The sequence below is a fragment of the Pyxicephalus adspersus genome, chromosome 9 (genome assembly GCF_032062135.1).
Source record: "Pyxicephalus adspersus chromosome 9, UCB_Pads_2.0, whole genome shotgun sequence".
Lineage (NCBI taxonomy): Eukaryota > Metazoa > Chordata > Amphibia > Anura > Pyxicephalidae > Pyxicephalus > Pyxicephalus adspersus.
Genome location: NC_092866.1, coordinates 31,967,812 through 31,981,818, shown reverse-complemented (window position 1 = coordinate 31,981,818; position 14,007 = coordinate 31,967,812). Strand labels below are relative to the sequence as shown.

At 38.2% G+C, this 14,007-nt stretch overlaps 1 protein-coding gene across 4 annotated transcripts in view; it reads left to right on the top strand.

Moving 5' to 3' along the window:
* Positions 1-13,356, top strand: part of LOC140337570 (low-density lipoprotein receptor-related protein 5-like) — a 162,788-nt gene extending 149,432 nt beyond the window's left edge. For all 4 annotated transcript variants that reach the window (XM_072421267.1, XM_072421266.1, XM_072421265.1 and 1 more), the window contains 6 exons: positions 3,758-3,994; positions 6,319-6,426; positions 7,341-7,577; positions 9,278-9,420; positions 10,343-10,440; positions 11,161-13,356. In XM_072421267.1, the coding sequence (XP_072277368.1) occupies positions 3,758-3,994; positions 6,319-6,426; positions 7,341-7,577; positions 9,278-9,420; positions 10,343-10,440; positions 11,161-11,422 (1,085 nt within the window). In that variant the 3' untranslated portion in view covers positions 11,423-13,356. The remainder of the gene's footprint in view (positions 1-3,757; positions 3,995-6,318; positions 6,427-7,340; positions 7,578-9,277; positions 9,421-10,342; positions 10,441-11,160) is intronic.
* The last annotated feature ends 651 nt before the right edge of the window (positions 13,357-14,007 follow it).

Genomic DNA, 14,007 nt, shown 5'->3' with positions numbered 1-14,007 from the left:
CTACTTTCCTTCTCTTTTCCCTTTTAATAAGTACTAGTCCAACTCTTGGACAAAAATGCTTTGGCACCTAAACCAATTAATTGGGTAATCGTTAACCCTGAGTCAGACTCGGGGTACCTAAAAGCAGAATATGCATATATGTATAAATTTCTGTGCAAATAATTTAACCGCTTTTTGCATGGAAATACGGCAAGAATCAGACCGCTAGGGGGGTTAATGTCAACATTTGTATGGCTAGCTATATGTAGGATATAAATATTTTGAAGGTTTCTGTTAGGCTTGCTTAGCCTAGCTATGCCTTGAATTCCTAACCATCCATCTATTTGGATCATTGACAAAATGGATATAAACCAGATATAAAATAACACATATCCTTGCCAGAATTCATATCTGACTGTTATTCTGGGTTCAGACATGTAGTTTCTGTATTTGCCATTTTGTATTGACATAAATATATGGGAACACTTTGATTCTGTTTTGTAGAAATATTTATTATTAAAAAAAAGAGTCAGGTGTTTGCTATTGAACCCAATGAAGTTATTCTTGGTTACCTATGGTAGGGCCTTGTAATGTAGATGTACTCCCTGTTACTGCAATCTCATATTATATTATGTTGTTACCCTGCCATCCGCACCATTTGTGAGGAGGCTATAGGTGGCCATGCCAGTGTGCAATATGCAGACACACTTTACTTGTCAGTCCACTATATGCCAAGATACCTTTCATATCTGGTTTATTTCTTTTCAGTTTACAAGTGGTGTTTTTATTTTACATTCAGAGACTTTCTTAGATTTTTTGTTTACATTTGTTCTCCCTATAATATCCAGTATATACACAAGCTTGCAGTGTGGATCAGTAACTGAGGATGAGGTTTTGACATTGCTTTAGTACACGTCTATGTAGAAGGTCTGGGTAAAAGCCCTAGAACGGTTACTTAAACAGTAAAGGAAGATAATATAGAAATATACAGTACAACAACATATTTGCCTGTCTGCCCCATACATGATTTTCACAAATTCCAAGATTATGATATCTCAGCTCAATTTGCTTTATGTTGGAAGAAAGTGGGTTCAGATTTGCGCATCATCTATACACATCAACTGGGCAAATTTAACTATGTATTTAATTATATGCACCGACCCCTTACTGCTCACGATACAAATGGGTTAATGTCAAACTCAAATAAATAGGGATGTCAAACTCAAATATACAGTCCCGGGCCAACCTTGATATTTATTGAAAAATTATCTGCAATTGAGGAAGGTCAACAATGAATGTCAACAGAGCTGGGAGAGAGCAGAGCGCTTGTGCGTCCTGATTGATGCGCCAGCAGAGCATTCTGGGATTTGTAGTTTTAGCTGTGCATGCACTGTCTACCAGCAAACCAGCTCTAGTAGACATTTGGTATTTTCTTGCAGGCCAAATATAATTACAGTGTGGGCCAGATTTGGCCTGGGGGCCTGAGTTTGACACCCGTGCCCTAAAAGGAGAGGAGAAAATGTACACAAGGTTGCAGCATAGATTCTGGTTACATGTATGACTCTTTAGGGCGCTACAATTTATTTTAATCAGGGCTGCAAGCTAAACATCACACAGATGTGTTATGTAGTTGCTAATACTACATATGGACATGGAGCACAACTTAATTCAGAAAGATAAAAGAGCATGCTCAATAAGGGTGTACAGTTAGGTCCATAAATATTTGGACAGAGACAACTTTTTTCTAATTTTGGTTCTGTACATTACCACAAATAATTTTAAATTAACCAACTCAGATGCAGTTGAACTGCAGGCTTTCAGCCTTAATTTAGTGGGATAAACAAAAAGATTTTTTTAAAGCCTTTTTTTTACACAATCACTTCATTTCAGGGGCTCAAAAGTAATTGAACAATTGACTCAAGGACTATTTCATGGGCTGGTGCGGGCAATTCCTTCATTATGTCATTATCAATTTGGCAGGGGGGAGGGTGCTTGTATGTGGAAGATTTTGCTGTGAACAGACAACATGTGGTCAATGAAGCTCTCCATGCAGGTTAAACAACCCATCCTTAAGTTGCAAAAACAGAAAAACCCCATCCTAGACTTTGCTACAATATTAGGAGTGGCAAAATCTACAGTTTGGTACATCATTAGAAAGAAACAAAGCACTGGTGAACTCAGCAACGCCAAAAGACCTGGACATCCACGGCAGACAAAAGTGGTAGATGATCGCAGAATCTTTTCCATGGTTAAGAGAAACCCCTTAACAACAGCCAACCAAGTGAACAACACTCTCCAGGAAGTAGGTGTATCGATATCCAAGTCTACCATAAAGAGAAGACTACATGAAAGTAAATACAGAGGGTGCACTGCAAGGTGCAAACCACTCATAAGCCTCAAGAAGAAAAAGGCTGGATTGGACTTCTAAAAATGCCAGCACAGTTCTGGAAAAACATTCTTTGGACAGATGAAACCAAGATCAACCCTTACCAGAATGATGGCAAGAAAAAAGTATGGAGAAGGTGTGAAACAGCTCATGATCCAAAGCATACCACATCATCTGTAAAATATGGCAGAGGCAGTGTGATGGCTTAGGCGTGCATAGCTGCCAGTGGCACTGAGACACTAGTGTTTTTTCGATGATGTGACACAGGACAGAAGCAGCCTAATGAATTCTGAGGTGTTCAGAGACATACTGTCTGCTCAAATCCATGCAGTCAAATTGATTGGGATGTGTTTCATATTACAGATGGACAGCGACCCAAAACATACAGCCAAAGCAACCCAGGGCAAAGAAGTGCAATATTCTTCAAAGGCCAAGTCAGTCACCTGATCTGAACCCAACAGAGCATGCATTTCACTTGTTGAAGACTAAACTTCAGACAGAAAGGCAAACAAACAGCAACTGAAAGCCGCTCCAGTAAAGGCCTGGCAGAGCATTAAAAAGTAGGAAACCCAGCATATATTGATGTCCATGAGTTCAAGACTACAGGCTGTCATTGCCAGCAAAGGGTGTTTAACCAAGTATTAGAAATAAACATTTTATTTTCGGCTTTTTAATTTGTCCAATTACTTTTGAGCCCCTAAAATGAATTGATTGTGTAAAAAAAAAAGGCTTTAGTTCCTCACATTTTTATGCAATCTTTTTGTTCAACCCACTGAAATAAAGCTGCAAGTCTGCAGTTTAACTGCATTTGAGTTGTTTCATTTAAAATTAATTGTAATGTACAGAACCAAAATTAGAAAAAAATGTCTTTGTCCAAATATTTATGGACCCCTTTGTTTTGTCATCATGGAAACAGACTCTACACTCACAACACAAAATAGATGGGACACTTAGTCAAAGAACATAAGTCAACTGGACACTCATAGTACAAGGGTAAGATAGCTAACTCCCACACACAAACAGACCACACACACCCAGTCACAACACACAACCACACATCACACTTGGTTACATCACATGAGCAAGACATCAAATTCTCATCCAGAAACCAGACTGCAAATCAAGTCAGAGAACCAGACTTCACTCTCAGGTACAACACATGGGCTTTACCTCCGTCCACACAATAAACAAACCATTCACCCAGTCACAAAGCCAGATTCCATGCCCACTTTATAGCACATGGACAAGACAGCAGACTCCCACACAAAAACAAACCCTACAGTTTGTTGTTAGGTTGGATATGCTTGTTGTAGATAAATGTGTACTGCTTTTTTAAAATGGCCCACAATGATGTTAATAATTCTCAATTATCTTATCTGTGTTTTTATGAAGAACCTCCAACCTGCTCTCCAGAACAATTTACCTGTGCTACTGGTGAAATTGACTGCATTCCCTTGTCCTGGCGGTGTGATGGGTTTTCTGAATGTGAGGACATGAGTGATGAAGAGAACTGTCCATTGTGTTCTTCAAACCAATTCCAGTGTGGAAAAGGGCAATGTATTGATTCCAGGAAAAAGTGCAATGGAGAGTATGACTGTCAAGACAAGTCTGATGAACTGGACTGTGAATGTAAGAAAATGCAGTCACCTTTGGCACTCATTACACTGCATCACAAAAAAATAAATATTGTCTGCTACTTGGTCTAATTAATGTGTCTTATACTAAATCAAGTGTGCTGAATCCAAATCTGAAGTTTGATCCCGTCTAGGACATCAGGATCTTAAGTTAGCTACGCATATAGACACGATTAGCTACATTCTCTTGTTCCACAGTTACTATGTAATCTCTATACATAACTAACTTTTGCCTCATAGTTCCATGACATCACAAAACATAGTTTTATGTTGCAACAACATATACATTTCACCTGAGTCCTTGTTCAACACACGTGTACACTTCAGAAGTGTTTCAGGGACTTGCTTTTGCGTTTGTGGCTCTCCTCTGTCTCCTGTTGCAGAAACCACCACTATTCACCCATCATGTTGGGGTTGCACCGACCTTGATATCTTGTTTCCATAACAGAAATGTCCTGGTGGAACCTCTACCTTTGCTCATCACTCACATCACCCAAATTTTGTGGGAAGAAGTGGGTTGAGTTTGTCTCTGAATGTGTTCAGGTCTGGGTGGCCATTCTTTCACTTTGTAATGGTTGCTGTCATCATGACTGTTCCACAGGCACAGAAAGCACAAATATTTTGTACATCCCAATTGCAGGCCAAGAAGGTGTGTCACTACCTTCAGGTCACCACAAACGTTCCACTTGTGTTCTGAATAGTTTATCAATTTCAAAATGACATCCATTTATTCGTATGTCTCTTTCATTCCTTTGGCATGACCAAGAGAAACAGAAGGTTTTTTGTTACCTTTATGCAGCAATACAGCTTTCAAACTTGCTTTGCTCGAGTCTATGAACAATCTCCACTGCTCTGGTATGTATTTGCAACCTAACTCCATCATCAGACCACTCACCTCGGTACAAGCAAATGTCTCTTTCCAGCTTGTAATAACCTGCGAACTTTGTGTGACAATCACAAAAGTTTGAACTTGTTGTTACTTTTTATAGCAATCTCCACTCTTTAATCTGGAGGTTAACATTTTAGACTTCTCTTTTGACAGACAGGTCCTTTACTAGATCATCTAAATCTGATTGGCTTTTAAAATGTGACTTACCTTCTTCAAATTGGGGTTCCTAACATTCATTCCCATTGACATCATCCTCCTGTTCCTCATACGACATGTCAATGTCAGTAACAATAGATGTAGGAGGGATTGGCACTGGATTCTCTGCATTGTGGCACTGACTTCAGAGCAGATACACAATTCAGGATAGACGATTTTTGAATTAATCTTCTTCGAAAACCTAGAAATTTTTTTTCTAATACAGAAGTAGAGGTCCGAGTGACAGTCTTTTGGCTCACGCTAAACAATAGGCACAGCAAAAGGCATTTTATTCCTTTTCCCATTCAACCATTGTGTTAGGCCATCATAATACACCAGACAGCAGATATGAGGTGCCCAGCTTTTATCCTGATCTCCAATTTCACATCCAAAGTAATACTTGTAAGCAAATCTCACCCTCCTGGTTAGGTTCTTGTGTTGATCACACGGTATATTTGCCACAAATGTAGCAAAAATTGTCCGGTTTATTAACAGTTTCGCCTACTCATCTTTAGCTCAAAACAGACTCACTATGGCTTAGCTGTACTATGCAAAAAGATGGTTTCGCACTAGAGACAAGCCCTTGGTCCATCTCGCCTTATATACCTATTTCTGACGTCCGCTCACTGACTTGCCTAGACATGTCCAGCCGCTGCTGGAATATGCATGCCACCAGGAGACGTGATTCAGCTGAGGCGGCAGCAGGCATAGTGGTACCTGCAACTGTTATAGTGTTCCCATGTAAAAATACATTATCCAATTACTGACCATTTGAACAGCTATCGCACGCCTATAACTTAAAATCTGTATGTGATAGGCAAATTCTGTGTTCAGATTTGGAATCATCACACTCAATATCATGTAAATCACATGTGTTATTGCCAGTGGCAAAATCGTTGTTGTGCAGTGTTATTAGTCACACACACAGTCATGTGAGATTCCGTTTTGAAGAAATTGTCTAAACACGCTTCTGAGCAGACCCAACACCCAACAAAAAGTAAAATGGGAGGCCCTCTAAAAACACGTAAGGGCCAAGAATAAACCAGGGGCAGAAGTCAATCAATGGACATCCCACAGTTTTACCATAGTCTTAGACGAGATGAGAGAGGAAAGTAGGAACTGAGTCAAAAGAGAAAAATGTAGTGAAAGATTAGGGAGTGTCTTTAATACTTATTTAAAACAAATTATCAGATCATACATTTTTAAATGCTAAATTGGGCTTTCTTTTACTTCAGCAATTTGTCTCCAAAATCAATTCCTTTGTGACAATGGCCAGTGTGTATTAAGCAAACAGCAATGCAACGCTTTTCTGGAGTGCAGTGACAGCTCTGAGATTCTGTGCGGTAAGTGATTACTCAGAATATCTCTCTGACACATTACATATGCCTTTCAAAAGTAAATGATTAGATAGTTCTAAAATATTTAGTCCAATAATTGGGACACTAAGGAAAAATTTTTATTAGATAAAAGCAGCAGATCCTTTACACTCCCTGTGCTGGCCTGCCTTCTTTCTATAGAGCATCCTGTTGCCATCCTTTCCCTAAGTAAATGATTACATAGGGAACCAGCCATCACCTTTTGAACTAAAAGAAAGTGTGAATAAATATAAAGCCCCTTTCTACCATTACTTATGGTCCAGTTCTGACACTCGCTTGCTCATTGTAGGCACTGGAGGAGGGGGGTGGGGGCTAGTGTTCTGCTTAGACATCCTGACAGGTCTAGTTCTATTCACAATATTCACAAAGCTTTTGGTTGTGATGCATTGTGTGTTTTGACACTTTTCTCATCTTGCCAGAATTATGTTATCAATATATGTGGTTGGACCAGGGGGGTAGCCACTTCTCACGCCTTAACCCACATTCATCCATGAGCATTGGAGCCAGTGCTACCAGTTATCAACCGGTTGTCCTTCTTTGGACTACATTTGATAGGTTCTTACCATTACATAGTCTGCCCTTTCAAAGATGCTTTGACCAGGTGTTTGGCCATCACAAGTCATTCAGATACTTATCCTTGCTCATATTTTCAATTTTACCATATCAGCTACTAAAACTGACTGTTCATTTTACTGTTGTTTAAATCCTTTCCCCATATGGCTAATTAGTGTAAAACACTAAGTAAACATGGTTGTTAAAATGACAAACATTTATATTACTTGCATTGAAGCAATCCCTTTGGTTCATTTGTATATCTTTAAATACTATAACATGAGGTTAAAGTACTAGCAGTATGTGTTGTTGTTTTTTTTTTCTTTCAGAAATGGGCAAGTCCTCATTAGAAGAGACCCCTTCTCACACTAGTGCCATATTACCTGTGATTGGCATTATTCTTTCTGTCTTTGTGTTTGGTGGGGTATATTTTGTGTGCCAAAGAGTTGTGTGTCAACGATACACTGGACCAAATGGACCTTTTCCACATGAATATATCAGTGGAACTCCCCATGTTCCACTCAACTTTATGACAACTAGGAGTTCTCAGCCTGGAGCATACACAGGTAAGTCTAACTTTTTCATAATAATGCTAAAACTATTTTTTTAGTAAAGTTTGTAAAAATCTACCTTACCAGTGCTCCTTTTGTTCCAAAAACATATAGGAAAAGAATGCATACATTGCAATGCAATCACACTGCAGTAACATGGCTGTAATGCACAGTAAGGCATCTTATAAACTGGTGTAATACAACCAAATTCCTTATGAATTACACCCCAAAGTACCTTGTCAATGGATGCATATTGCTAAACACCACAATACACAGTAATACACTGCTTTGCATTGCACTGGGTCACTCTACAGAAAAAAGTTTTTCTTTTTTTTTTTTTTACATTTAAATGAATACGTTTGTGTGTGTATATATACACACACAGCTGCTAAATAGTATGTCAGTTGTACTGTCTGCTATGTCTATATTTGCCTTTTTTTCTAGATGCACACAGTAATTAGAAGTATGCTATTATATGCTCTTTAATGCATGACATCTATATGAAAATACATGTATGTTTATCTCTTTGTAGGAAGCATTTGCTTCTAACAGTTTGTCCTGCCCTTCTGAGTTATCCTTGTTAGTTGTGTTTTTGCTTACGTACTCCCAACATGGGGGATATCTGATTAAACAGGTCTTTTGTGGCAAACAAGCAAATCCAGGTAAAGATGCTAGTAATTATGTGCTCAGAAGGATATGACGTGTAGTTCCTAAACAAATGTGTCATGACAGCTGTAAAGTATAAATATAGTATCAGCTGAAATGTGATCCGATAAAATTTAAAGCATTGAATTATATGGATTACTTTGCCAAGCTTTAAGCATTTCCCATGCCTTGGTTTTGAATACAAAAACTCCATACTGATGTATTTTTTTCATCTATATAATGCTTTCAAATTTCACCATAAGTAACAGTTTTACATTTGGGTCTTTTTATATTGTTTCACTTATGAAAAATGGTGGATAATCTTTAACTATGTACAGCAAGCAAGATTACCCTTTTATGTGAAAAACACAATTGCAGTGCTAAATTTTAAGTAAGTTTGTGTTTACTTGTAGCATACAAGTTATGTAGCAGGCATCATATAACTTCTATTCTAATATGCAAGCCAGAATGACACTAAAGTCATCTGAAAGACCCAAACTTCTGGATATGCGAAAAAAAGAAAAAATTCTCATAAGTGTCACAGTCGCTAGTGTAGGGCGTTGCCACTTGAGTGTAGCAGCCTAGTGCTTTCTTCTTTAAAAAAAAAAAAAAGTTATCTTTTATTTATTAATTTTGTCTCTGTCCTTTTAAGTTTGTCCTGTCTTCCTGCCACTGGGTAAGATGCACTGCATAAACCAGACGGAAGTTTTATTTATCTCCTGTAAGTCGTAGTGCACATGACAGCCTTACTGTGAAGCCTGGGTAACTAGTTGTAGGCTTTCAAGTAGACAGCTTCTCCATTAGGGTCCATAGTGAAAAAGCTGCATATGCATCTCCTGTCTAAATTGTTTATCTGTGTGATGAATAAAATTTAAAATTCAAGCTCCATTTTACTATTATATTAAACATTTTCCATAGTTCTAAATATATATAGTAATATTTGTTATCTTTCATTATTCTTTGGTTACTTTCTGTGAAACAACATAAAGCAACTGGGATACATTTAGTTACCACAAATAGATGATGTAAATACAAAATGCAAATTTATTAAATACTTGTCATCTTTCCAGGTATACCATGTGGAAAGCAAATGATAAGCTCAATGAGTATCATAGGAGGCGGAAGCAGCGGTGCGCCTCTATATGACCGAAATCATGTGACTGGGGCCTCTTCCAGCAGCTCATCCAGCACTAAAGCTACCCTGTATCCTCAGGTGAGATGATGACTCTAAAATAGTCTTTTGTAAGCTTTGTCTGTAGATTGAAAATGTATTATTTTTTTTTTATTCTGTTACTGTTCCTGTTTAGAAATTCATTGTTATTTATTATTAGACTCTCGATGCATAGCAATAGAGCAACCTTTCACACATTGCTGTACTGCTTGTGCCAGCGGTTGGGGTGATAATGTGGAACTAGGTGGTATTTAACATGTTAGGCAAAGGAACCAGCTTGCTGCCCGGCCAATAAGACAGCTGGAGAATTCCAACGCTGTGTGAGAGCTATGAGAAATACTTCCTAATATATTAATCATGGCACATGGAAGAAGATAAAAGACTTTTACATTTCTTTCCACAGTTCAGCTCTGTGATTTGAGCTGTGTGAAACCGTGACCAGCTTATTTAGAGTAAAACTGGCATGGTTACAGCTAAAAAGAAAAGTAAAATACATTTAAACATGCATTATAGCATAAACATCTTTCCTTAATTATAACTGATTTGTTTCTTTCTCTCATGTTTGTCTTTGCTTGGCAGCAATTAGCTTTTTTCATTGATTTACGTGTATTTACTAGTCGAATAACGAATAGGAGTCAAAAGAAATATCAGAAAACTTCTAGCTTACCTATTAGATGTAGTGACAATTGCAGAATGATAACAGCCCAAGGCCTTCCCTGCTGTTTTCCAAACCCCACATACTGTGAAATAAGTTCAGTTATTTGCCTAGCTTTTATAGGTTGAGGCTCAGAAATGTTCTACTGGATGTCTTAGTTCCATAGCTTTTCATTTAGGTAAATAGCTGGCTACGTCACAGACCAGATTATATAGATCATACTTGTCCCTCCAGTACCAACCATCTGGTGCATGCACTTTTTTTTTTGGTTTATCTGCATAATTAAAAAGACTTCTTTTTTCATTACAGATATTAAATCCACCCCCATCACCGGCTACAGATCGGTCATTGTACAATACTGAAGTATTTTACTCCTCAAACAGTCCTTCCACTACAAGATCCTATAGGTAAGATAACATATTACAGTTTAAAATATCTGTTTTACAATGCAGCAAAATGTATTTGCAATACAAAAATTCAGTGGTCATTATTACTGTAATAAACATACTGTAAAAGCCCTATTCCCACTTTTTATGCAGCAGAACTTTTGGAAATTACACTAACAATCTTGTACTGTTTGCAAACATTGGTATGTGAACTTTTGTTTATATAAATATCCGACTTTATGGTGGTTAGCTACACAAAGCTATACAACAGGTTTAATAATCAGTATTTATAGGTAGACTTTGTAAGGATGAATAAGTGGTGGGAGTGTTTGTGGTATTACTCAACTGTGTGTAACTGATCAAAATAATTCCCTTTTCACAAAGGAAAATGTAATAATCTTTTTACTGTCCATGCCCCAAGGTCTGTGGTGTTTAGTTTTCTTTTTTTATTGTGACTAAAACCACGACAACTTATCAACCACAATGTTTAGGAAGCTTACAATTTAGTCACAATTCTAAGAGTTGTATTGTTATCTGAAGTGAGCATTACAGTCCTACGACAGTTTACTAAATCATATGACCCATTATTTGGATGATTCCAGATTTTGGAGATTGTTGGAACACTAGAAGGTTTTGTATCAAATAGCTACAATCGTGGGAATAGGATAAAATTGACTTTACAGGAAAAGCACAGTAAACAGAATTTTTATTTTTCAACTGAACATGTTTGTCTGGTTGCAGGCCCTACCTTATACGAGGCGTTGTTCCGCCCACGACGCCTTGCAGCACAGATGTATGCGACAGCGACTATACTACAAGCCGGTGGAAATCTAATAAATACTTTATGGACCTAAATTCTGATTCCGATCCATACCCTCCTCCTCCGACTCCGCGGAGTCAATATATGTCAGCTGAAGAAAGCTGTCCTCCTTCCCCAACCACAGAAAGAAGCTACTTTCACCTTTACCCACCTCCACCCTCACCATGTACGGACTCCTCATGACCATAAACTGAAGAAACCTGCCCCTATTGTAAATATTTGAAAAATGAACAAATATATATATATATATATATATATATATATATATAAATATATATATATTATGATCATAAATATAATTCAGATTGATGTTTTCTAAGAAAAAAGAAAAAAATGAAGCAAGAAAAAAATAAATGTGAATACAGATGGGTTTGGGAGGGATTGTGATAATTGTACAGTGGAAAAATATTTATAATTTTTTTTTAATTTAAGTACCACGTGCCATGTTTCTAATTTTTGCAGAAACCTAAAACTGACACTTCTTTATTCTTTTCTACTTGGTGCTGAGCTGTTAAACAAACTGTACTAACATAATGAAGACATGTTTGTCTTTCTTGTATGCCTTTATGTGGAAAGTCTGTAGCTAAATCATTTTTGTTTTGCTTGGACAATTCTGTTGCCTTGTTAGATGCAAACAACCAAAATACCATTCTAGATCTGCCTTATACAGATGTAATGTACTTTACATAAAATACATGTTTAGATGAGTAACTCACTTCATCCTGGCTGCTTAGAGAGAATATACAGTGCAGCCTTGTCTACCTATCAGCCCGTACCGCTTTGTATCTGTCTTTGTATTGTATCTGTGTATCTTAAAAAACAGAATTTAAAGTCACCTTCCATTTTGGTGTGCAGGTGGTGGTCAGATGCACATTTAAGGGTCTGTTCACTAAAAAGTAATAGTTTGGGTAGAGCCTGGTAGACTGATCCACTTATTTTACTTTAATGTTTTGCATATTCCAAGCAAATGATCTCCAAAATCAAAATTTTAAATTCTAGTCCTGTTTTGCGTTTTTCATTCCAAATTTGTGTGTACTTGTTTGCAGTTTTTAAAACATTTTATTGTGAGCCAGCAATTCGTCTTTTTTTCAACTTTTTACATATTGCCTGTTTTATACACTAAAGCACTTCTTTCAATTTGTATTTCCAAGTGAATAATTGAACCTAAATTCTAAAAAAATACCTTGGATGACCGTGTACTCTAAACTGGTGCTTTTAGTCTGTCTGAATCTTATTTCGTAACTGGTTCAACAGTTTGAACCCCCCTTCTTGTTTTTACCTACTGAATAAACAATTCATCCTCATATCTTTCTTACTTCCAATAAAGTCATACATTTGATAATGTTGGTTGATGATACACCATAATTTACTATTGTTTAGGTGACAACTAGAGAGGAGCGAATCGAAGCTGACGAAGTGGAATTCAATCCGAATTTCAGAAAAAATTTGATTCGCAACAATTTTTTCTAAAATGGTAGCTACACGTGTGAGGACAGGGGGCAAGGAACTGTGGAAAGGCAGAATGACCCATAATGCCATGCATGCAGCCAATCAGCAGCCAGCCAGCCCTGTGATGTCACAGCCCTCTAAATTGCCTCAGCCATCTTGGATTAAGACATTTTACAGCGTTCTGAGTGCAGGGAGAGACGTGTGCAGTCGCTAGTAGAAACCTCATTGTGCTAAAAAAAAATTTAAAAAAAAACGAATTATAAGTGCAGGAAAAGGATAGGGAGGAATCATTGCACAGCATCTTAGTGCAAGGAGAGACGTCAGAAGGTGCTAGGGACAGTGCTAGAAAAGCAAATTACAAGTGCAGGGAAAGGATAGGCAGGAATAGTTTTACAGCATCTTAGTGCAGAGGGAGACGTCAGAAGGCGCTAGGGACAGTGCTAGAAAAGCGATTTACAAGTGCAGGGAAAAATTTTTTCGGGATCCAAATAGCCATTATACAGCCATATATATTGGTCACTTCTGCAGTTATATGTGGTGAAAGCATTTTGTGACGTATTTGAGTACAAAAAGAAAAATATATATGCAGTTCCCTGTGGCGGTTATTGGTGCTAAAAGCGTTGATTGGCCTATTTCTGTACAAAAATAAAAATATATTCGTCGCTTTTAGGTGTGTTTTAATTTGCTTTAAATTTATTTAGATAAAGTAAAAGTATGTCAGACAGAAGTGGCAGGCCATGCACAGAGGAGTGGCAGAGGCCTAAATGTTTCTGGCGTAGGCAGAGGTCGCAGCAGAGTAAGGGGGCATGTCAGCAGGAGTCGCAGCGAGAGGCCTGAGCTCCTGGTGTCATCTAGCGGTTGTGTCTTGACCAGCAACCCAGAGATTCTAGATTGGTTAACTCGGTCATCAACTTCATCCCAAGTGACATCAGACACCCCCAGCCAACAGTCGTTGAGTTCGTCAGACACAACCCTTAGTTGGCATGGCCTGGGAGCAGACCCTGTGCCCTCACTGTCCTCAACTTGCCACTTTCCTTTTCTGTTCCCTCAGCCACAGAAGTATTGTATGCTGTGGGCTCAGCTCCACTATAAAGCGAGGACGAGGTAGTAGAGGACAGTCAGCAGCTACTGCCCAGCCAAGATCTGGAGGAGACATCCGCCACTTTCTCCACTAGGCGGGCAAGTAGTGATGAGAAGAGTGGCGTGGGAGGTAGTGTTGTGAGCGGTCAGGCTCCTGACCCAGAGACCACTGAGGAGGACATCACTGACATGCATACACTACTCGATGATGATGAAGCAGATCGCACTTGGGAGCCAGG